Source organism: Pelophylax lessonae (genome assembly GCF_965119305.1).
Source record: "Pelophylax lessonae genome assembly, chromosome: 3".
NCBI lineage: Eukaryota > Metazoa > Chordata > Amphibia > Anura > Ranidae > Pelophylax > Pelophylax lessonae.
The window spans coordinates 620,887,705-620,913,972 of NC_138770.1; the positions used below are offsets into that span (position 1 = coordinate 620,887,705).

At 43.3% G+C, this 26,268-nt stretch overlaps 1 protein-coding gene across 1 annotated transcript in view; it reads right to left on the reverse strand.

Moving 5' to 3' along the window:
* The window catches only part of SMYD2 (SET and MYND domain containing 2), a 102,480-nt gene that overhangs the window by 26,735 nt on the left and 49,477 nt on the right, over positions 1 to 26,268 (reverse strand). Inside the window, exons 5-7 of the mRNA XM_082249759.1 lie at positions 23,837 to 23,961; positions 10,486 to 10,553; positions 217 to 319 (exon numbers count right to left, since the gene is read on the reverse strand). Of these exons, the coding sequence (XP_082105885.1) occupies positions 217 to 319; positions 10,486 to 10,553; positions 23,837 to 23,961 (296 nt within the window). The remainder of the gene's footprint in view (positions 1 to 216; positions 320 to 10,485; positions 10,554 to 23,836; positions 23,962 to 26,268) is intronic.

Genomic DNA, 26,268 nt, shown 5'->3' on the forward strand with positions numbered 1-26,268 from the left:
TAGATTGTACAATCAGATTGTTTAGTGTATGGGCAGCTTTAGACAGATAAAACTGTTTTATCAATACATGTATTTCTCGTGTCTGTTTTACTGCTTAGTGGGGATTCAAGATTAGGAGGAATCTACATTATAAAGTCATAAAGGTATTACGAGGGAAGAAGCATGGAGTCAGACATAATATCATATTTACAGGAGTTAGTTGGGCTTAATTCTCACCTCGTCTCCAGGGTTAATCTCTTGTACAGCTCGGACCTCGGCGACGGTGCCCTTGTAAGTGACAATTACATTGGGACAGCAGCTGTGGTTCATTAGTGCGACGCTGCAACAGAGCGGAGAAAGCAAATCATTAGTAAAGTCTTCTCTGATTACAATTTTCTTTTCTAATGGCCAATAACAGATTTTTTTGATGTCTTTATATCTCAGCCTGACACCGGCTCCTGTAGTAGAGTCTGAAGTGAAGACTTATGAGGAATACAAAGAGCGATTTCTTATCCCTCTCGTCTAAATCCTTCACTTTCCCCGTTCCCGCCAGCTACTTCCAGACTTTTCTGAGCTGCCATTTCACCAGTGAGCCCACAGCAAGAAGCAGCTCAAAGTGACTCTTATTTAAAAAATGATGGTGGCTGCCATTGCAAGGTCTCTTGAAAATGCTAGTTGCCTGGCCCCAATATTTGAGTCACCAATCCAGATGCATGCTGTAAAAGATGGAGTCCTCTCTAAAGTTGGTTCAGGTCAGATATTCAAACTATTGAAGACAACAAATCCTCTAACATCCAGGGAAGTTCCATTCTCAAAGGAAAAGCCAGCAATGGTGGTCCCATAGCTTTTCCCATGACAAAGTAACTTTAACAGTTGACTGGAGTTCTACTCTCAAGGATCCCATCACCCAAAATGGGTAATTCTGTTATAACATTGGACAATGTTGGGGTGGGTTAGAAAATGTTGGGGTGGGGTAAATTACACAGCACACGCACTGTGCTGTATAACATGCTTTAACCACTTAAGCCCCGGAGGATTTGGCTGCTAAAAGGACCAGGGGTTTTTTTGCGATTTTTTACTGCGTGACTTTAACGGACAATTGCGCGGTCGTGCGACGCTGTACCTAAACGAATTTGACGTCCTTTTTTTCCCCACAAACAGAGCTTTCTTTTGGTGGTATTTGATCACCTGTGCGATTTTTTGATCACGCGCTATAAACAAAAAAAGAGCGTAAATTTTGCAAAAATAACAATATTTTTCACATTTTTTTTATATGAAATTCCCCAAAAAAAAATGTAAGAATCAAAATTTTTTAACATTTTTCCGCCAATTTGTTTTATGCTACCTATGTTTTTTTTTTTTTTTTTTTTTTTTTTTAACCAAAAAAAAAAAAAAAAAAAAAAAAAAAAATCGCAAAAAGCGTATTTTGATTGGTTTGTGCAAAAGTTATCACGTTTACTAACAAAGGGAAAGATTTTTGTCATTTTTGGTTTTTTTTTTTTAACGCGTAATGGCGGCGATCTGCGATTTTTTTTTTCGGTATTGCGACATTGCGGCGGACAGATCGGACCCTTGACTGACATTTTTGACACTTTTGGGGTTACCAGTGATATTACTGCAGTAATCAGTGCTATACATATGCACTGTTACTGCAAAAATGACACTGGCAGGGAAGGGGTTAACTTTATTGGACAGGGAGGGGTTAAGTGTGTCCTAGGGGCGTGATTCTAACTGTGCAGGGACATTCCTATTGGTGTAAAAGCAAAGATCAACCGTTCTACATAGTAGAACGGACAGATCTTCACTTTTACACAGGGAGAACTGACAGGCAGCTTGTTTACACAAGCCGCTCTGTCTTTCTCCCTTCACAGGAGCGATCGTAGTGTGACTGGCGGACATCGAGTCCGCCGGTCACACGCACTGACTTGTCTGTGAACGAGCCGCGGCGGGCGCGCGCCTCGGCGGGCGCGCATCCCGCCCGCAATAGGCTCGCAAGTCAGTGACAGGCGAGTGACGTACCGATACGTCACTCTGCCTGGCCGGGGCTGACCGCCGCAGTATATAGTCGTGCGGCGGTCGGCAACCGGTTAAGGGAACAGGATCCATTTTTTTTTTTTTTTTTTTAGGGTAACAAAAGCATATTCAAACCCCAAAATATAATATAGACTGCCTTGAAAAAGTATTCATACCCCTTGCAATTTTCCACATTTTGTCATGTTACAACCAAAAAACAAATGTATTTTATTGGGTTTTAATGTGATAGACCAACACAAAGTGGCACATAATTGTGAAGTGGAAGCAAAAGGATAAATGGTTTTCAACATTTTTTACAAATAAATATGTGAAAAGTGTGGTGTGCATTTGTGTTCAGTCAATACTTTGTAGAACCACCAATTACAGCTGCAAGTCTTTTTGGGATGTCTCTACCAGCTTTGCATATCTAGAGAGTGACATTTTTGCCCATTCTCCTTTGCAAAATATCTCAAGCTCTGTCAGATTGGATGGAGAGAGTCTGAAGAGCAATTTCAAGTCATGCCACAGATTCTCAATTGGATTTAGGTCTGGACTTTGACTGGGCCATTCTAAGTAACACATGAATATGCTTTGATCTAAACCATTACATTGCATCTCTAGCTGTATGTTTAGGGTCGTTGTCCTGCTGGAAGTTCAACCCCCACGCCAGTCTCAAGTCTTTTGCAGATTTTCTTCTAAGATTGCCCTGTATTTGGCTTCATCCATCTTCCCATTAGTTCTGACCAGCTTCTCTGTCCCTGATTAGGAAATGCATCCCCACAACATGATGCTGAAACCATGTTTCCCAGTGGGGATGGTGTGTTCAGGGTGATGTGCAGTGTTAGTTTTCTGCCACAGAGTTTTGCTTTTAGGCCAAAAAGTTAAATTTTGGTCTCATCTGACCAGAGCACCTTCTTCTACATGTTTGCTGTGTCTCCCACATGGCTTCTCACAAACTACAAACTTCTCATGGCTTTCTTTCAACAATGGCTTTCTTCTTGCCACTCTTCCACAAAGGCCAGATTTGTGGAGTGCACAACTAATGGTTGTCCTGTGGACAGATTCTCCCACCTGAGCTGTGGATCTCTGCAGCTCCTCCAGAGTTACCATGGGCCTCTTGGCTGCTTCTATGATTAATGTTCTCCTTGCCCGGCCTGTCAGTTTAGGTGGAGGGCCATGTCTTGGTAGGTTTGTAGTTGTGCCATAGCCTTTCCGTTTTCGGATGATGAGATAGTTAAAGTTTGGGATTTTTTTTTTTCTTTTATAACCTAACCCTGCTTTATCCCTGGCCTGTCTGATGTGTTCCTTGGCCTTCATAATGCTTTTTGTGCACTAAGGTTCTCTAACAAACCTCTGAGGGCTTCACAGAACAGCTGTATTTATACTGAGATTAAATTACACACACAGGTAGATTCTATTTACTATTAAGGTGACTTCTGAAGGCAATTGGTTTCACTAGATTAAAGTTAAGGGTATCAGTAAAGGGGGTTGAATACAAATGCACGCCACACTTTTCAGTTATTTGTGAAAAAACCATTTATCATTTTTCTTTAAAAACCAAAAAGTGCAGCGCTGAAATCAGTATACAATTATATAGCTGAAAAGCTCATATAAAAGAAAACAAAAAAGGAGAGGGGATAATGTCCAAATGAATAGTCCCAATATTAAGTGCAGAGATGTGAATCCACGTGCAAAATAACTTTCTTCCAGTGACACCAGGGAAAAGTGTAGGAAGGGGACACCCTTGTGCTCAGGTATAACAAGCAGCTTACCGAAATTCCGTGGCTGCTCAATTTAATGAGACAGCCTCTCCCAGCTAGTAGTAAACCAGTAGGTCAACCGATATCAAGCTCAGGTGCTTCGAAAGACTCCAAAAGCCGAAAGCCGCTTCCGGTGTGTTGTTAAACCGTTGGGGGGCGTGTGGACGTTTATGTCTGGGATCGCCAAAAAAAAAAAAAAAAAAAAGGGGATCCCAGACATAAACGTCCACACGCCCCCCAACAAAGCCGGCTGTTTATCCATATGCGGATCTGGAGACTTGCGGGACGCCGCGGTTAGATCCATGACCGGCACATACTACATGCCTGTTTTTGTCTTTTAAATTGTAAGTAGTTTTTTTAATAAATTTACCTATTGGTTTACGGGATTACGCTATGGGCCTCTGTTTCTTTCTACATATGGCTTTACGTTCAATGGAGTATATGAGAAGTTCCAAGTGTGCCACATATTAATGTGATCGGTTTAACAACACACCGGAAACGGCTTTCGAAGCACCTGAGCTTGATATCGGTTGACCTACTGGTTTACTACTAGCTGGGAGAGGCTGTCTCATTAAATTGAGCAGCCACGGAATTTCGGTAAGCTGCTTGTTATACCTGAGCACAAGGGTGTCCCCTTCCTACACTTTTCCCTGGTGTCACTGGAAGAAAGTTATTTTGCACATGGATTCACACCTCTGCACTTAATATTGGGACTATTCATTTGGACATTATCCCCTCTCCTTTTTTGTTTTCTTTATATGAGCTTTTCAGCTATATAATTGTATACTGATTTCAGCGCTGCACTTTTTGGTTTTTATTGTATCACTGTTAGTTGATTTTGTGCCAGCTGCTCACTATTGTTCTTAATCATTTGGTTTTCTGTCACATCTAGCGCGGAAATTTCTCTTCTATTTATATTACATATCATTTTTCTTTCACTTCACAATTATGTGCCACTTTGTGTAGATCTATCCCAATAAAATACATGTTTTTGGTTGAAACAGGACAAAACGTGGAAAATTTCAAGGGGTATGAATACTTTTTCAATGCACTGTATACACACACACACAGATTATATTATATATATATATATATATATATAGATAGAGGTTGGGACGTGGTGTAAAATCTACATAAACAGAATGCAAAGATTTGCAAATCGTAAACATTTTTATCCACAACAGAAAACGCATCAAATGTTTAAACTGAGAAAATGTTCTATTTCAAGGAAAAAAATAAGATAATTTTGAAACTGATGGCAGCAACATGGCTCAAAAGGTTGGGACAGGGCAATGTTTAGCACAATGTAGCATCCCCTCTGCTTTTAACACTCTGGGAACTGAGGAGACCAGTTGCTGGAGTTTTGGGAGAGGAATGTCGTCCTATTTTTGCTTGAGCATATGCTGCAGTAAAAAACCTGGATATATCTTTCAGCATCGATGATGCCTTTCCAGATATGCAAACTGCCCATTCCATAAATACTAATGCACCCCCATACAATCAGAGATGCAGGTTTTTGAACAGTGTACTGATAACAAGCTGGAAGGTTTTTCTCCGCTTTAGTCCGGAGGACGCGGCACCCAAGGCTGCCAAAAAAGATGTCAAAATTTCGATTTGTCAGACCACAGAACAGTTTTCCACTTTGCAACAGACCATTTTAAATGAGCTTTGGTCCAGAGAAGACAGCAGCGTTTCTGGATCATGGTCAGATATGGCTTCTTCTTTGCATGATAGAGCTTTACCTTGCATTTTTGGACGGCACTGCAAACGTGTTTACAGACAGTGATTTTTGGAAGTATTCCTGAGCCCATGCAGTGTTGTCCATCACAGAATCATGCCTGTTTTAATGCAATGCCTTCTGAGGGCCTAAAGATCAAGGGCATTCAATATTGCATTTCATCCTTGTACCTTGCGCACAGAGATTTCTCCAGATTTCAGAATCTTTTGATATTATATACTGTATATGATTGATTTTTTATAACAAAGGGACTTTACAAACATGTTATACCTACCTGCCCTGTGAAGTGGTTTTGCACAGGGCAGTTTGAATCCTCCTCTACTCGCTCCCTCTTTGCTGCTTCTAGCCCCACCCTTCAGTCAAGTGCCCCCACAGCAAGCAGCTTGCTATGGGGGAACCTGGGCCGAGCTTCAGCTCCGCGTCCATTCAGACACAAAGCTACTGTTCTGCATTCCCCACCCCAATTGGCTGACTGATTCTGACTGACACTTGTGGGAGCCAATGGCGACACTGCTGTGCCTCAGCCAGTCAGGAAGGGGGGTCCCGGACAGCCAATGCTGGGCAGAGATGGGGTTCAGGTATGAGGGAGTGCTGGGGAGGCTGCTACACACAGAAGGCTTTTTATCCTAATGCAAAGAATGCATTAAGATAAAAAAAAAAAACCTTCTGCCTTTACAACTCCTTTAGGCTTGGTTCACATTGGTGCGATTCGAGTACTCTGCGAATCCACTATTCCTGCATCGTACCCGACTCGCAGACAGTTCACACTGCCATATGCGAACCGCTGGGACTGTCATTACAAAGTTAATGACACCCCCAGTTCAGTTCGCATATCGCAGTGCGAACTAACAATTCGGACAGGAATCAGATCGCACGGGTGTGAACACCCATGCAATCCGATTCTAGCGCAGACCAAAAAAAAAAAAAGTCCTGCACACCTTTGGTCTGAATGCGATGCAAATTCAGCCATACAATCTGTATGGCTGAATTTGCATCACACAGACATCGCATGAGATTTGCACAGCAGTACGGTGCGAATCACATTCGATGTCTGTCATTGCTGCAGTGTGAACCGGCTCTAAAATGTCTTTGCAATTTTACGTAACATTATGAAATTGTTTGACAATTTTTAGATGCAGCTTTTAGAGATTGATGAACCTCTGCCTATCTTCACCTCTGAGACACTGACTCTCTAAGATGCTCTTTTTATACCCAACCATGTTATTGACCATTTGCCAATTAATACAATTAGTTGCAAAATGTTCTTCTAGCTCTTGTTAGTACCATTTTGACAGCTTTTTCTTGCCCTGCCCCAACTTTTTAGATATGTTGCTGCCATCCATTTAAAAATGACCTCATTTCTTTCTTAAAAGGGCACATTTTCTCAGTTCAAACATTTGAAAGGTTTTCTATTAGTAATAAAATCCAGGTTTAAAAATTTGCAGATATTTGCATTCTGTTTTTATGTAAACATTACACATTGTCCCAACATTTTGAGATTGGGGTTGTACATATATACTTTACAGAATATGTATCTATAGCTCCATTTATCTCAGCTCACCAATCCTTATATGTGGAGGCTGCATTAGTTTTCTGTTTTTCAGGCTATTTTATCCTGGTGATCTTGCCCCTTTGGGTCTACACCTATTTCTCCTTTGTATCTATGGAGGGAGCCAGGCTTTTTACACGGGCTGAACTTAAAACATATCTGCTTTTGTTCATATCCATTACATGGTGATTGATGGGGCTAAGTTCACACTACAGATATAACAAGTTTGCGTTTTCAGCTCACAGAACACAATTATACATTATAGCTCCAGCGCGATCAACAGGTATGCTCTACTTAGTAAAAAATGTTCCTGGCCTAAATAAACAAAAACTAATGCAGCCACCAGGAACAATAATCTGCAATATATTACAGTTTTGTTTTAGGGTTTAGATAAACTTTAAGGTTCAGATTATAACAGACCTCTAATGATTCTGGAACTGATACGGGTGTACCGCCCGTGCTGCAGATCCCACTGTACAATGATTTCCATATCTTAGTCAGTGATCCCTTATTATAAGCGAGCCATGATGCAAGGAAGACTGTCATGCCTTAATTTGCAGATCACACAAGCCTCTCTAATCCATTGTTTAAATGCTGCATTAAACGGATTAGCGCCAGAGGTCAACAAGGAGGAATAATGTAGCGCATATAATTCTGAAAGTCGCTCTTCCACTATAAGGGGGGGAAAAAAATTAATAGCTAGAAATAAAAGCTATGTGAGCTGGACATAAAAGAATTATCATGCTGGTCTCTAGATTAGTCTTAATCCTTCCATCTCCAGTTATTTCCCTCAGAACTCCTTGCCTTTAACCTTGCACAAGGCCATATGTCCACACATGCCATTGCTTTCATCTGTAATAAGGCAGTGCGCTAGGCCATTACAGGGTCCCCACAATAATATAACTTGTCACATAACATCAACCAGTCATAAATTAGCCAGATCCATTAAACTTATGTCTGAGCAAATAGAGCATCCTGATGACTGAAGGGAATCTATAAATTCAATTAGGATTGTGGTAGCCCAATCATTTCCATAAGTAATCAATAAAAGATGCCGTTCCCCAGGAACCCTTGTCTGCCAGACACATGACCGATGCCAAGGTATGGACCAAGTGACCCACAGCATATGCCTAAAATAGAGTAGCTGAAGGGCTTATGTATAGGGACAGCGGCTCATCAACTGAACGCAGATCCTCCCCTTTAAGACCGGCATTGGTTCACATGATCCTGGGGCAGTGAATTCCGAAGTAAGCAGTATAGTGGTTTTAAAGCCTAAACATTTTTACCTTAATGCATTCTTTGCATTAAGATAAAAAAATGGTTAGGCATCAGTATTGCCCCTCACCCCCCCCCCCCTTTTACTTACCTCCACCCTCATTCGATCCAGCTCTGTGCCTGTGCATGTCTGCAGCTCTCCCCTTACTTCCATGTCTCACTGGCTTTGCTGTGGCACTGGGAGCCATTGGCTCCCGCTGTTGTCAATCAACGCAAATAAAGAGGGGAGCAGGGGAAGCCTGCGATCAGGATCAATAGAAGTAGCAGAAGGGCTTGGGAGCGAGCATGCAAAAGTGCCCCGATGAGAAGCAGCTTTACTTGGCGGCACTGTACAGAAAGGAGAGGCTAGGAGCGCTAGTGGGGAAACTGTGAAGAGAAGGTTTGAAACTGCTCTCTGTGCACATAGCAGGTAAGTATAGACATGTTCAGGTTTTTTTTTTTCTCCCTCTTTATCACTTTAAGATTTGTTTTTTTAAAGTAGCAGCATGGTCAGGATGGGGATGGGCTAAATATGTGGATGTAAGTGCCGGTTCACACCTATGCAATGCAGGAACCCTTGCGAATCCACTGCGGGTTCCCACATCGCATTCAACTCGCAGGCAGTTCACACTGCCATATGCAAATCACTGGGGGTATCAATACCAAGTTAGCACCACCTCCAGGTCAGTTCACATATCGCAGTGCGAACTGTCAGTTCGGACATGAATCGGATGGCATAGGTGTTGGACACCCATGCAATCAGATTCTGATGCGGACCCAAAAAAGGGTCCTGTGGGAGTTGTGTCCAAATGCGATGTGAATTCAGCCATATAATCTGTAGGGCTGAATTTGCATCGCACAAACATTGCAGGTGATTATCAGAGCAGTGCCCTCCGAATTACATGCAATGTCTGTCATCGCACATATGTGAACCGGGACTAAACCTTAACTGATTGACAATTTCCTAGGACACTGTATATTTGTAACTTTCTTTGTCATCTCCTGTAGCCACTTTCTGTCTACATGTACTCCTAGGCATTTCTCAGGCTGGATATCCCTAATGGTGATAAGAATGGATCATGCCTGTGCAACGTGTGCTAAAAGGGCCCCTTGCAATCTATACTGGAAGCCTGTGTAAGTGCACACTGGGGGGACCTAGGACAGAGCACCCTATAACAGGAAGTGCCTGATCAAAGACCTTTAAAAAGTCAGAAAACACAGGTTTTTTTTTTTTTTTTTTTTTTTTTTTTTTTATAAAGCTATAGATTTAAAAAAAAAACTACATGCTAAATTTTATATTAGAATTTAGCAAATGTAATTTATCTCTACTAGAATTTGGTTTCATGTCTGCTTTGATTTTTACATACCGCACTGTAAGCAGAGACGCCAGAATCTAAATGGCTGTTGGTGAACTTTCACCATTTTTCATCTTTTTGTCCCTTGCCAGGAAACCCCCCCCCCCCTTCTTTTTGTCTATGGTCTGAAGAGCCCACCTCAAGCTTTTTGTCCATAGCTTCCCCAGATCTACTGTAACTGCCAGAGTGGAAACCAGGGAGGAATGTTATCTTTCGGAGAATCCATGCAGATTTCTCTCAGAACAGACCTGGGAACTAAGGTAAGGAAATTTCACTAATGAATTTTAAAAAAGGCCAGTCCATGATTGCAGTACAAGGCAATTTTTCTTTTAAGTTTCGGATGGAGCAATGGAGGGTTAATACCCATCAGCCTGTAATTGATGTCTGTGTCCCATTAGAGCGATCTCCCTTCAGGTCCTATCCCATGGCCAAAACAGGAAGTGAGAGGAAATCCCTGCTTGTCACCAGAATGTCCCCATTGGAAGATTTCCCCTCTAACCCTGTCCCGGTGAAAGCCTAAAATTTGGGATGTTCTTTGAGATTTTATTTTACTCTTGGTGACAACAGTAAACAAGACAAATGGAGAGGGTGAATCTCCCTAATGGGGGCACAGACAAAACAAAACTAAAAATTAGCCTTTAACTATACTTTAATGCCACCAATATCGACAATTTAGGAGTTTCAGATGGATTGACACTTTAAATATACAGCTACATCATAGGACAAAAAGGAAATATGAATGTATCATAATATTTGCTCCATCTGTGATTGTAAAAAAAATAAAATATAAATATAATTTTATTAACAATAACAACATTCACAATTAAAATAACATACTCTGGGAAAATAGCTGATCCTAAGTGAGACAGCTCCTCATCTTCAATGGTAAAGCCATTACAGTTAACCTAGAGAAACACAAAGAGATTAATGGGGATCACTGTATTCCATAATCCTTTAGCTATTTTATATTGCATATTACTTATTTTTGATGCATAATTTTCTTTAAAGAATAAATATATATCACGAGTGAGATGAAAAAAAAAAAAAAAATATATAAATATATAAATATATATATATATATATATATATATATATATATATATATATATATATATATATATATATATATATATATATATATATACATATATATATATATACATATACACACACACATACACACACACACATATACACACACAAATAATTAAAATCTTTTTAGGAATTTGTGAAATTTAGGCTGGCCACTCAAGTCATTTTTCTTTTATTCAACCCACTGGTTGGCCCAAAAAATGACCCGATTCCCTCATTCACACACTCAATGTGGATGGGTGAATCCCTCTAACTGAGCTATTGTATTCTGACTGCAGGGAGACTTTCCAGCCATCAGAATACACCGATCAGCAGCGCCCCCTGTAGCTGTTAGTGCTGATCAATGGAAACATTGCCAACAGGCTTGTTTTACTCTCAATAGATCAACTTGTGCTCAACCAGCCTGCCCATACATGAATTAAAATTTGGCGGCTCCCTGCTGAAACGGTCACATTTCAAGCCATGTATGGCTTTAAGTCTCCATCTTGTTGCTTGGTATAAAAGGTTTAGGCAGATGACAAAGTCAGACTATTGTCCTGAAAAGCATCTCTAACAATGATATGTGCTCTTGTCTGGAAAGCAAGGCCAGGGCTATTGTTACAATATTCTAGGAATGTTTGGCTCTAATGTTTTCTGTATTAAAATAGAAAAAATTGCAAATACGTTGTGTTCTTTTTCATAAAGTAGTTTGCAGTACACACACACACACACACACAATTACCAAATGTATTGGGACGCCAGCTTTTACACACACATGAACTTTAATGGCATCCCAGTTTTTGTCCGTAGGGTTCAATATGGAGTTAGCCCATCCTTTGCACCTATAAACAGCTTCAACTCTTCTGTTAAGACTCTCCACAAGGTTTAGGAGTGTGTCTTTGGGAATGTTTGACTATTCTTCCAGAAGCGCATTTGTGAGGTCAGGCACTGATGTGGACGAGAAGGCCTGCCTCGTAGTCTCCACTCTTATTCATCCCAAAGGTGTTCTGTCGGGTTGAGGTCAGGACTCTGTGTAGACCAGTCAAGTTCCTCCACCCCAAACTCGCTCATCCATGTATTTATGGACTTTGCTTTGTGCATTGGGCCAAATAATTTGGTGGATGGGGAGATTATAGTGTGGGGTTGTTTTTCAGGGGTTGGGCTTGGCCCCTTAGTTCCAGTGAAGGAAACTCTTAAGGTATCAGCATACTAAGATATTTTGGACAATTTCATGTTCCCAGTTTTGGGGGAACAGTTTGGGGATGGCCCCTTCCTGTTCTATGACTGCGCACCAGTGCAAAAAGAAAGGCCATGAAGGCATGAATGAGCGAGTTTGGGGTGGAAGAACTTGACTGGCCTACACAGAGCCCTGACCTCAACCCGATAGAACACCTTTGGGAGGCAATAGAGCAGAGACTGCGAACCAGGTCTTCTCATCCACATCAGTGCCTGACCTCACAAATATGCTTCTGGAAGAATGGTCAAACATTCCCATAGACACACTCCTAAACCTTGTGGACTGTCTCCCCAAAAAAAGTTGAAGCTGTTATAGCTGCAAAGGGTGGGCCAACTCAATATTGAACCCTACGGACTAAGACTGGGATGTCATTAAAGTTATGTGTGTAAAAGCAGTAAATTCTACTTTTGGTAATATAGTCTAATTGTTCTACTGTCCTAAGGGTCTCTTGCAAAAACTGCTTGAAACAATTGTTATTTGTACACTCATAGGTTTGTGAGACAGATACTTTTGCGGTCCTTCTCTCTTATTGACTTAAGTAGTAATCCATTCCTAAATTTAAAATAAAAAACAGCTATGCTTCTTGTATTTAAACAGTTCTGTTCACTGCTTGATGTCTGTGCAATCTATTTGTCATACAACTGCATTCATGGGCTTCTTTTCCTAACAGGACCTTACAATTTCTACAAGAGCTTGGCGAGCCCTAGCCAGGAGGGGGGTGAAAGATATTCCTGGGCAGCTGAATACATTCAGGGACCTTTCAGGAACGCAGATTAGAAACTGCCAGCAGGTAAGCAACCTTTTCTTGCTTACATAATTTTCTGTCTTCCTTATAAGTTTAAGAGTTGAGGTGGGGGAAAATACATGCGCCACTATTGAATCCACTTGTTCTTGGAGATTTTTTTTGTCTCTTTGTCAGCACCCCTCCCCCTACCTCATAGGTAGAGTGTGTGTGCTAGGTCTAAGTCCTTGCACTTTGCATCCACGCTGACCTTTTCGGGCTATTTGGATTAGAAATAAATGTATAGGGTGTAGAAAAGTTGTATGGTGGCTGGTGTCCAATAGAGGAATGGCGTGCAGATAAAACTGGCCAGTATAGTGTAAGGCTGGGTACACACGGACCGAAAAGAGCCGACTTTTTGCCCATGTGTACAGCTTCCTCTGTGATAGAAGCCGGTCTCACAGCCAGCTTCGGTCGAACAAGCATGCTGGAAAACCCACAGCCATTGATCCATCTATGTGTTCTGGCGTGGGGGACAGCCCCCTTGTCAGAACACAATATAGCTCAGCGGGGGAGATCGCTGTACTAACATCGCTTGTGTTAGTACAGAGATCTGTAAGGTTTTTTTCGTTCAGCCTGCTGGGTTGAGTGGGTGCCCAGATTAATAGTCTAGGAGTAACTGCACAATATGGGGAAGCATTTAGGTGTATTCTCCAAGGGGTCCAGGACCTCCAGGGACAGCCACTTTGACTGCAACACACTACTTGGAAATTGGCCCAGTGCCCTTAAAGCGGAGTTCCGGCCTCAAATACCTTTAACTAAAAATACCCCTATAATACTAATCCATCGCCCTTTACAGAACTACTATTCTCATACTTACAAGGTGTACAGTATTGGATTTTAGTCAAAATCTTACATTTAAAAATACTGTCTGGGCGCAGCCATCTTAGTAGATGTGGGCATCTGAAGCCGCAGTGTAATCTGCTGTGTCCTTCTTCCTGATTCCAGGGAGTGTTCTGGGAGTTCTTCCTGATTCCAGCCTCCTGGGAGTGATGACAAACAGCTCCCAGGATGCAATGCAAAGGCGGAAGTGAGGTCGGTGGCTGTGGCCACAGAGGGGGAAGAAGGAGGAAGTACAATCAAAAATGCCCTGAAAATAAGGTAAGGGACCCCCGAAAAAAAATTGAAAATGTCCAATTGTTGATCAGCATAGCGAGCACTCCAGGAATCACTAAAGTTGCAAAATAAGCCGGAACTCCACTAAGAAAATGGGTACAATGGACACCACACCAAATATATCCATTAACACTCAAAATGTACCCAAAGTTCTGGGACAGATTTCTTTTAGACTATGGCCTTGCCTTAACAAGCAGTGGGACCTGGGAAATGACTAGAACTTGGCGAAGAGTCAGTATGCCAAGGAAAAAAAAAAGACTGAAGAAGGTTTTTAACACCAAGAAGGCACTTGTGTGCCATGCATGTCCTCAGGAAGAAGTACAATCCTCTGCTTCACCACCACCTTATGCAGTGCTACAGGCAGCTATGGTAGCACATTTCCCCCCCAAATAGGAAAAAACGTATGAGAAGACTAGAGAAGGATGTTAAAACCCAGGGAGATATGATTCGAGAAGCAGAGATATTAGCTGGTACATAGAAGGACACCAAAAATTAATGTGCAGTAAAACTTCATTAGTAGGATGTGACTGCAATGGTAATATCCTTATCTGTGCATTGCTGAAAGTGATCATAACATTTTTGTTTTTGCTTTTTAGAGAGCATGGGCTGTTTTCTGGAAAATGTGAACTAACCCTTAAATCTCACAGGACTTTAAAATTCTACAGAGACTTGCTCCAATTTGCTCAAATTTTCATAAACCAGCCTCCGTATACAGGTTTGGTACACATGATGAAAATTGTTCGTTATCATTGGTGTACTTGGTATTTAAAGTGGATCTTTCGGCTAGGTTCACATCTGAGCGGGTACGGGAAGCTGTGTAATCACACACCTTCCCACATCCACAAAGATGCATGGGGGGTACCAATCCTAATGGCACCCACATGGACTGGAAATTGCACTGTACTATGCAGTTTCTCTGGGGCTGCATTTTCTGCAAGGACCTTTTCCTAGTGTTAATCATAAAGGTACAAAAGCCCAACAAATACCACCACCTGAAAGTAGGTTAAAGCAGAACTACACTGCATCTGAGCACCAAAAACCAAAAAAGTGCCATTTCATTTATTTTTAGCATTCAAAGCAAACTCATCCATCTATCCATGTCTCCATTATTTATTTTGCTGATAAAATCACCTAAAAAAATAACCTCTAGCATGTCTAGCCATGGCCATTATGAATAAGGGTAGATAATTATTTAGCTTTTACTTCCTGGAATCAATCAGGCTTGCAGGCAGGAGGGTGTGCTCAGCTTCTGTTGATCTTTTGCAGACACTTGGGCAACTTCCAGATGAGGGCAACTTGCATTCCAGATGAGTGGATGTAGGCAATGGTATCCAAAGGCTTTAACATGGAGTTTCACTTTATGCCCCCTCTGTTTTCTCATGTTCAACCATCCTGTGTCTTCACACACTGGCACATCACCAAGCTCTCTTGGGTCTTCTTGATTGATGTGTCCATGCCCCAGTCTCTGTGGCAGAATGGTGCCGAGGGTTTCTTGTTACTTGTTCCCAAACCAAAAAAGGGGCAGTCACCTCAACTTGGATCTTAAGGCTTTAAAAAGGTTTATGTTTGAGTCCTAAATTCTGAATGGAATTCGCAATATCGTTTATTACCTCTGTCCACCAGGGAGACTGACTTCTATGGACATTTAAGTGATATTTGCATATGCTCATCATCTTCCAGCACCGCCAGTGATATTCTACACTTTGCCGTAGGGCCCCTGCACTACCAGTTCATGACTCTGCCCTTTAGCTTCTTGTCAGCTGCTTGGGTGTTCACCAAGGTGCTGACCCTGTAGCCTTGTTGTGGCATCTCTAATGTGGGGTATTTGGATGACCTGCTGTTGAGGGAACAGCTAGCCAGGGCTCTGTTGGACAAGGCAATGTAGTGGTCCAAGTGGGTCCCCAACTTCAAGAAACTAACCAGTCCCAGCGATAACTGAAGTATCTGGGTCTAGTCCTGTGCACATTTCAGGCCAGGGTGTTCTTTCCACAGAATAATTTTCAGAGCTTTGAACTCTTAATTCTAGAAGATACTTGGGGTAGACGGTAACCTGCTGTTAGGCATTTCCCCCCATGCACAGCTTCACCCCAGACTTCTGTAACACAATCTTTTGTAGTCTGAAGGCCCATACACACGTACCGATCGTCGGCATACAAACGTCGGTGGACGAAGGATCTGCCGATTGTACGCGTGTTAGTATGGTGCCTCCGACAGATGTCTGCGCACAATCCGCGGACAAAAGTCTTTCGTGCAAACATGAAAATATTTGTATGCCGACACCAGAACGGACGATTGTTCGCCTGTCAGTACACAATTCGGCCGACAGACCGCAGATTTGCAAGACTGGGCATGCTCAGAAAATAGAAAACACAGGGAAAGTTAACCATTACATGACATCACTTCTGCAGTCGGCGGACAAAATTCTTGTGCTGTCCTTGTGCTGTCTTTGCACTTTTCAGCAGACACCGACATCCCGGGGAGAAAAGAGGAACATTTGTAAGCCGACCATCGGTACGTGTGTACGGGGCTTTAGGACAAGTTTGTCTAGTATTGGGACAGAATGATTCACTTGACCCCAAAGACCAAATTTTCCCTGGCTTGCTTTCTTCACATCTTTTGGAAGATTCTCACAACAGACACTAGACTGCCAGGCTGGGGAGTAGTCATGATGTGGCCCTCTTGACCTCCAGGTTCAACAACAAACTGGATAAGTTTTATATCCTGTATCAGTGATCCTCTGGTGGAAGCAGTGAATGCCGTGGTGGTATCTGGGGATCAGTATATCCCTCATCTATGCATGTTTTCCCTGAAACAACTTATTTGCTCCACAAGATCAAGGGCATTTTGGTTATCCACACTGCTACAGATTGGCTCAGGTGAATATGGTATGCCAATCTGGTAAGGCTTCCGGAAGACAGTTTGTGGGTACTGATAGACCATCTGGATTTTCTGTCCCAAGAACCAATTTTCCAACCCGCTTCCTGGTGTCTGGCTTTAAACGGCATGGCTTTCGAAGCCCCCATTCTGAGGGAAAAGGGCATCTGAATTTGCAATTCCTACAATGCTCAAAGCTAGAAAACCATAATCCCAGTCAGTCAGTCAAGTAAGACGTACTTGCCTTAGTGAGTCTCAGGTCTTCCACCTGAGTCTATGGGGGGATTCCTCTGCTTTACACACTGGAGTATGAACCAGCATTTGGGCTCCTAGCACAATCAAGGATCAGACTTCTGCCCTCTCTGTTCTTTTACAAAGACATCTCTAGATGTAATTTTTTTGTAGGCTTCTTCTGCTAAGAAAGTTGGATGCTCTCGCCACCAGTGAGATCCCTGATAGTGTTATCAAAAGCCAGTCCAAAGAAGCATTGTCCCTCAGAGGCCATGGGGATCAGATGCTTCAGGCACAAAGATTCCGCAGTCCAGCACTCAAGTCGAAGTGCTCTATGTATTTGCAATGAAATGAGGTATGTGCGAGAAATGAGACAGGAGGATTTCAGCAAAATGTCACAGCTAAAATTTAACACCCCAGCCATCTACTCTACATATTTAATGAGCAAAGGTTCAACCTCAGTAGTAATTCAATTAAAAAGGGATTTTGACCATTTTAGACAAGGTAGGACAATGTAAAGTCACAGCAAAAGTTGTAGGGCAGACCCACGAAAGCAAAACCAAAGCTTTACAAAAAAGGACCTCCAACAGATTATCTGTTAGGACCTTATCACAGGTGGATCCTGCACCAGTAAGTAAGCACCTTGTTAAATGGGGAGACATGGCCAGATCCAGTGGAAATGGACCACTAGCACATAAACGCCTCAAAACGGTAAAGGCTAACAAGTGCTTGGATGCGGCAAACAAGTTATCAGGGTGCTTCAAATGTTCAGCACTAGTAGAATTAATAGACTGATTCTCCAATTTCAAAGTAGTGTGCACTGCATCAGTAAGGACCAAAACAGTAAAAGCAGTGAACACATTGACTCCCCCAATCAAATGCAGAGTGTGCTGAGAGGAAGCAGGAATGTGGTTGTTGCTTCTAATCAGTAAATAACTGGGTGAATTGGGTAATAGTCTTGCAGGACTATTGTAAAAACTCTAGCGTAAGAGCAGAAGTTCATTCACCCCTGATTGAGCAAAGTAGTGCTCCTGGGCTGGAATTGAACATCAGAGGACAGCATGACTCCAGGTTGCAATTGTTGGCACATCACTAGGTGCACTTCAAGCAGACCCAAATCCATTAGTAGAAAGTTTGCTGGGGGCCATGGGAACAGCAGAACTGACCCCATGCTGTGTCTAAAATAAAACATGTTGCAGCCACAGTATGGTTAGGCAATTTATAAGCTTAGGGTAAGAGGCAATGCCGCAAGTACTCACGAAAGCTAGACAGCTGGTAGTAGTTGAAGGCTGGGTGGCTGGTAACCAAAGACAGGCAGCATGAACAGTTTGAAGACCGAAATTCCATGTAGCTCTTTGCACAAAAGAGTATCAGTAGGGACAAGTTTTCCTCAACGCTGTATGGTGGGAAAAAGGGCATGGAGCGCACACAACAGTCCACACAGCAGACAACATCAGCGCTCAGTCCCACAGTGTTAACATCCTCAACTGCAAAGCAGACCGAATTCTGGGAATAATGGTGTCTGGCAAATTATAAGAATGTGATAGCGCCTGGTGCTTGGCCTGACCAGCTTACTCACCAAGTATGTCTGCAGAAACAGGGCAAGCGCTGAGGCAATGCCAGCAGCTCTGGGCCCAGAAAGTGCACCACAGTTAACTCTAAGGCAGTCTTGAAAGCACCCCATAAGGAACCTTTTGCCAGGCTGAGGATAACCATGCCAGATAGCTGCAATCAGAGAGGAAACTCCAGCAACAATGTAAACAAAGTCTTCGGAAATAAAAAAAACAAAAGAATAAAAAAAAAATAAATAAATAAAAACCACAGAAGAGCTGAAGAAAAGGATGTCCATCTTCCCAGGAAACTAGGAAAAAAAAAAAAACTAAGGCAGGCTGGTTGTAAGAGGGGTTATCCTGAGCTAGCCTAAATTTTTATTGACTGTTCAATCCTCCTGTAGGCAGCAGTAGAACCTGAAGTTTAAGCTAAAATCTAGTTAAAAATGTTGTGTATAAAGCACCAGGGACATAACTTGCTTCCAGTGGCAGCCGGTGTACTGAGAGGGCAGGTGCGCCGCCCCCCCCATCCATGCATCCGGCCCCCTAATCTGCATGCAGGGGCACCGGACGCATGAAGTTCAATGGGAATTTTTTTTTTTTTTTGCATCACCTGATTAGAGCCAGAGGCTCTAATAGGGCGATGCAAAGAGTGGACCCGGGGCACAGAGCAGTGCGTCCCGAGCCCACCCATTGTGTGACAATAGCGAATGAAAATTCGCTATTGTCACACCAATCCTCCTCCTGGCCAATCAGGAAGCGCGTCCGATACGCGCTTCCCGATTGGCCGCAAGGCAAACCCCATGCCATTGGCCGAGGAGGAGGCGGGAGCAGAAGGACTGGAGGAGACGCGGCGCCGGTCACCGGGACTGAGGAGAAGCCGTTCGCCGCTGCTGCTGCTCCAGGTAAGTAAGGGGGCACACACGCTGAGATCTGCATTGAGAGCATGTATGCTGGTCACTGCATTGGGGGCATGCACGCTGATCTCTGCATTGGGGGCATGTATGCTGGTCACTACATTGGGGGCACGCACGCTGATCTCTGCATTGGGGGCATGTATGCTAGTCACTGCATTGGGGGCATGCACGCACGCTGATCTCTGCATTGGGGGCATGTACGCTGGTCACTGCATTGGGGGCATGTACGCTGGTCACTGCATTGGGGGCACGCACGCTCATCTCTGCATTGGGGGAATGGTATGCTGGTCACTGCATTGAAGGGGGCATGTACGCTGATCTGTGCATTGAAAGGGGGCACGCTGGTCACTGTGCATTGAAAGGGGGCACGCTGGTCACTGTGCATTGAAAGGGGGCACGCTGGTCACTGTGCATTGAAAGGGGGCACGCTGGTCACTGTGCATTGAAAGGGGGCACGCTGGTCACTGTGCATTGAAAGGGGGCACACTATACCTTAATTACTGAAGGCCCCTTTCACACTTTTGCGACCTCAAAGTCACGCAATTTTTTACAGCGTTTTTTGCCGCAAAGCAATGCCTATTACATTTTTCTGTTTGCGCCCCCCTCCCCCAAAAAAATTTTGAGCACCAGCCGCCACTGCTTGCTTCTAATGAAATCTCATGTCCTGCTGGTTGATGCTTACTGCTGAAAGCCTTCCCTCACTGACGCCAGATACTCCTTACATCAGTGATTTTCTGGCACTACGGAGGTTAAGAATGACTGCAACTGAAGCATTGGCACCACTTGCCCTCACTTCCTCCTCTCTCACCCATCCACAGTGTTCCCCCAGAATGAGAAGCATTCTGTGAATGAGGGAGGGAGCTCAATGGTAGGATCTGTCTCCTCCAATCACAGAACAGTATGCTGCAACAAGCAGGATACGGAATGGCATCATTAGATGCAAGTTATGTCCCTGTTGCTGTGTCCGCATCAGTGTTGTATTTAGGTTTTGTGCTGCCCAAGGCATGACTAAACTCATACACCCCCTAATTTAAATATGACACACCCCTTCCTTTAAAAATAGGACACACCCCTTCCTGTCAAGGCCACACCTCTTCCTGTTTAGGACCCCTGCCATCTGCAAACCACACCCCTTCCCTCTTTAGGCTTCACCAGCGCAGAGGCTGGTGTGAATGGACCCCAATCTGTGTTGAGAGGCTTTTGCTTCCTTCAAGTAGGTTTTTCATACCTATGCAAGTCTATTGGAATGCAAATTCTGCATTAAGCACAGGTAAATGCAGGTCAGAAGGAGGTCAAGTGCACCTTTCAATTAATTCTAAATGACCACTGAAACATTTCAAACTGATGTCAGAACAAATGCCAGTGCTAAGTGATAACAAAACCACTTCCAGTGGTGGAAGTGCTCATATTCACCTGTTAAAATACCCCTAAATGACATCACATTGGGCCAGCAGATAGGGTTGGTCTAAATCCATATTTGTGGATTATTGAACATACAATGCTGATCGGAAAACACAGGTACTGCTCTTGGCTATCAGTGTCACTTATCCCAGGAGGAACACTGGGGATGGGGACCTGCTCAACTACAGTTCCATTTGAAGGTGATCATGTGACATTCACAAACCAGTTTAATAGTCAAAGCATTAGGACTCAATCAGGCCACAAATGACCCCAAATTATGTCAACACATAGACTGAAAGACCTTTTACCTGTGTATGCTTAATTACAATACATTTTGCTGAACAGAACAGGATTAACTGGCATTAAGATGTTCCTATAGAGAAAAACCTAAGACAAATCAGCAGGTTTCAAAAACCATGAGCAAAAAAAGTATTTGTTTCAGCTTTACTTCTCATCCAGAAGACTACAAAAGCCTGGCATTCTGCAGAGGAGGGTAGGCGGAGCATTAGGCTGCTAAGACCCGCTGCCAGTGCCACACTTACTAGTATTGGTGGCCGCCAGGTGTATTAAGTGTATTAAGTCTGTCCAAACGTCACACCAGTCATTGGCCGCAGGCCAGTATTATCGTACTGGCAGCAGTGCGGCCGCTTAATGGGGGCGCCATACCGATTTGAGATATAAAAATATTTTAATGTGCATAGTCTGAGCACAGGTTCACTTTAAAGTGACAGCCTTGGTTTCTTATTAGATCTGTATTTAATATTTTCAAAACGGAACCTAGCTGAAGGCTTTGCAAATGCTTTGTAAAAGCTTACTGTACACACTGCTCTGATACAAATTGAAGCCTGCACATATAAGGATTAAGAAAAACTTTTTCATTCTGTATGGTATAGAAGGACTACCTAGTACATCACAACCATAGCAATGCAAGCCACAATGACAGGTCCATTGGATCCTCTACTTCTCTGCAGTTATGTTTTCAGAAACAGAATCCCCCAAATTAGAACACAGTGCCTCTCTGTTTCTAAACAATAACAGCTGCCTAACTAATTGAAGAGTCCCCTGGTGACTTCTGTCCTCACATTAGCCAGAGTTATCTGACAGCTTTGGGAAGTGGGAGATATGAGAATGTGTGACTGGGAGGGTGAAAAAGGGGTCACTTGCCATAACCAATTATACTAGATGTTAAAAAACAAAACAAAAAGAAGATTGAAAGAAAAAGAAAATTTCAGCAATCTATTTCCAAAATAATTATAATAACTAGGAACTTCCCTGTGGATGTAAACGTGAAAAAAATAAATTAAAATTAGTGACAGAAAATTTAAACAAAAATACAGATCACCAAGCAAAACATGGCTTTCTACCTGGTAGAGAAACCCTTGTTGGCAAGCACAGAGGTAAGACGTTTCTTGTAGGTGGTTACCAGGTTTGCACACATCTCAGGAGGGATTTTGTCCCCCTTTACAGATCTTCTCTAAATCCTTAAGGTTTCTTAGCTGTCGCTTGGCAACTCAAAGTTTCAGCTCCCTCCATACATTTTCTATAGGATTAAGGTCTGGAGACTGGCTAGGCCACTCCATGACCCCAATGTGCTTCTTGAGTCACTCCTTTGTTGCCTTGGTAGTATGTTTTAGGGTCATTGTCATTCTGGAAGACCCATCCATGACCCATCTTCAGTGTCCTGGCTGAGGAAAGAAGGTTCTCATTCAAGAATTTACAATATATATGTCTCCGTCCATTGGCTCCTCAATGCGACAAAGTTAGCCTTGTACTAAAGCTGCACGATTCTGGATAAAATGAGAATCACGATTTTTGCTGAGAATAAGGATCACAATTCTCGGCGTAACATCCTTAACATTATACAAAAAAAAAAAAAAAAAAAAATTGGGCTAACTTTACTGTTTAGAGTTTTAAATTTATAAAAGTGTATTTTTTCCCAAAAAACTGCCTTTGAAAGACTTCTGCGCAAGTACAGTGTGACATAAAAGATTGCAACGATTGCCATTTTATTCTCTAGGGTCTCTGCCAAAAAAAAAATAAATGATATTCTAATTTTTATATTATATATATATATATATATATATATATATATATATATATATATATAGATATAATGTTTGGGGGTTTTAAGTAGTTTTCTAGCAAAAAAAAAAAAATACGGATTTTAACTTGTAAGCAACAAGTGTCAGAAAAAGGTTTAGTCTTTAAGAGGTTAAATACGTACAGGCGGAAGTTTATTCCTTTGCTCTAAAATAAGGAAATGATACATTGTAAAACACTGTTATCTAGCAGCCTTTTAAAAACAGTGGCCTTTTATTTTTATTTTTTGACAGCTGTGAGCAAGCATAGAACAGCTCTGTAAGAATTGAGGACATGCTGTTATAAGATCATGGGGGGGGGGGGGGGGGGGGGGGTGAATCGAGATTGCAATTTTTTAAAAGATTAATCATGCAGCTCTAGCCTGTACCTTTATCAGAGAAACAGCCCCATAGCATAATGTTTCCACCTCCGTGCTCCTCCCTCCCCATTTAGGTCTTTCAAACGCAATTTTTTGCGAAAAAATACACTTTAATGAAAAAAAAAAAAAAAAAAAAACATAAAGCTAACCCAATTTTTTTATACAATGTGAAAGATGAGGTTACGCAGAGAATGGTGAGAGAATCCTGATCTTTATCCAGAATAGTGCAGCTCTACTGAGAAGTTTAAAATAAACTGGCTGACCGTGTCACATGACGTGGCTCCGTTCTAAAACTCCATTTCCCTAAAAACCATATAGGTGCATAAGCTAATCTACAAAACAAAGAGAAGCAAGAATGCACAAGGTCCATGTGATCTCTCACAAACTGCCACTGGTCATTTGAAACGTGATTTTTCCTTTGTCCTGATTCATGTTTTGAAAAGGAAAGCATGCAGTGGACTAAACTCTTGCAGAAGGCGTTGAAGGTCTTCCCCTGAGTGTAATTACAAGTGCCACATAAATAGACCGATAAACAAATGTGAAGATTCTCACCTGTGCGAAGAGGAATTCTAGAGATGCGTTGTCGGAATAGTGCAAATTCTTGGAGTAAAAATGGTGTAAGGCTTCAATATCATTCTGAATGAGCTCTTTCTTCTCATTGTCCAGCTTGCTCAAGTCTGAGGAAACAAACAAAACTACAGCATTCTGCAAAAACTCTTAAATGTATGGGTCCTGTCAAATAACTGAAGGCATTTAAACATCTATATACTGCAGCAAGTGATCCGCCTACTCCTCCTGTTGTGCTCTATGGTAAAGAAGGGAAAAACAGTTCTCTTCCCTTCTGCCGGGTTGGCAGAGCACGACACATCCCTAAACATGCCGAAGGCCAGCTCAAACTCGGTGATTGACAGTCTGCAATTGAGCCTGGGGGCTTTGACCTTCAGAACCACGGACATGTCCCCCCAGGCGTAGGACTTATTCTCGGCCAGATAGTGGAACGAGATGAGCAGGGAGGCCAGATTAACATCTTTTCCCTCCAGGATGTCCTTCCTGATGCTGGCAGGGACGAGGTGTGCAAGAAAAATACTGGAACTAGTGTCTGGCTTACCTGTGGGTGGTAGTGCCAAGACAGGCGTTGCACGTTGCAACCATGTCGGGGGGTTCCACCGATGGGCGCACCTCTAAGACTCCTACTCTCACCTGCACGTGGTGTGCAGCTGGGAGAGAGCTGAGGAGATGAACTGCAGGGGTGCCAAGTGCAGCTGCTGCTGGTGTTGGGAACAGCAGCCTAAATAAATCGGCTTTTGGGGGGCGTGGCGACCGCCGAGAACTATGGCCGCATAACCAGGGAGCTCCGGAGTGCACCCGGCTTCTACATCCACAGCCTACCACAGTGATTGTCACCGTCTCCAACCCTGTGCATCGGACAGGGGAACCGCCTCTAGCTACCATGACAAGGAAGAAACCAGAGCCACCCGTGGTCCGCAAACTCTCTGATTTCTTTCGCCCGCCTCGGGGCTCCAGCAAAATGGCGCCGGTGTCTGCAATCCTCCGCAGCACGCCCGCCCTCTAGCGCCCGCCCAGCCTGTCGTGGAATTTACATCATCGGCGTGCCCCGACCGCTCCGAACAGACACTCTAGATGAGGCGGTCCAGATCTGCAGACTCCTCTCCCTCCACACCATCTACCCAGAGCCCAGCCAAATCACGGCCTAGGTGGGAGGAAGGACGCACTTTGCCCCAACACTCTTCCATGGAGGTGAGCGACCCTGATTCTGCCAACTCTGCTGATTGGGCCTATATCCCCCAACTGACCCCTTTGCCTCCCTCACCACCACGGGACAGCCTGTCTCGGACACCACCCTGAAGGACAGGATGTCCATGCTACACAAATCAATGCAAGCTAATGTTGCAGTTTCTATAGCCTATTGTCAGAAAGAATTGCATGGCCTAGGTGACAGTTTACGGTCTCATACAACACACTGGTAGACTCCCAGACTTAACGGGATGATATTCGCCGCATACAGGCAAAATTGGCAGAGCTGGAGGATAGGTCTAGGCGTAACAATTTGAAAATTCGTGGCATACCAGAATCTGTCCAGCCCAACCAGCTTCCAGGCTATGTACAGGACTTGTTCCAGCAGGTAGTTCCTGAACTTACAAATGCGGATCTGACCATTGATAGGATCCACCGGATCCCTAAACTGTCGTTCCTTCCGCAAGAAATACCTAGGGACATTTTGCTCAGAATCCACTTCTTTCAGGCAAAAGAAAAAATTCTTGACACCTTTAGACGTAGGGATCGCCTACCAGAACATGCCATGACAATACAGGTCCTACCAGATTACTCTCAGTATACCCTGCAACAGAGACGTAATCTCAACTCAATCACCAAGGCACTTCACAACAACAAAATTGTGTACAAGTGGAAGTACCCTGCAAAACTTTGTGCAACACACCAGGGCACCTCAACTCAAATGACTAATATTGACCAAGGGATACGTATGCTTCGACAGTGGGGTATTGTTCCTGAAGCCTCTGACCCTCCCCACAGTAGAGAGATGCCTCCGCTGTCGCCTCCTCGTGTGCACCCAGACTGGCAAGTCGTGTCCAGGCCTTCCAAATCCTCTAACCGTCCTAAGTGACAATCACCACAAGCCTTCACCGGGTTCGCCCGGCCCTCGCTACTTTGAAGAAGCACATTCCACCGTGCTCCTTACCCTCCGCTGCCTTTGTAGCTCCAGCTGCTCAACTGGTCCTGGAGGACCATGTTTTTTTTATCTCTTGAACGTTTCTTCTTTTTTTTTTTCTTTTTATTCCCTTTTCCCCTTTTTTGCCGTACATATGTTTTTACTCTCTCCTACTTCCTCCGCAGTATGTACCCTCTACTTTAGTGCCGGGACCATCCCCTGTGCTACTTTCGAGGCTCCGAATGCTCTTCCATCCAGGTAACCAACAGGACTTCCACCAACCTTCACATTATAG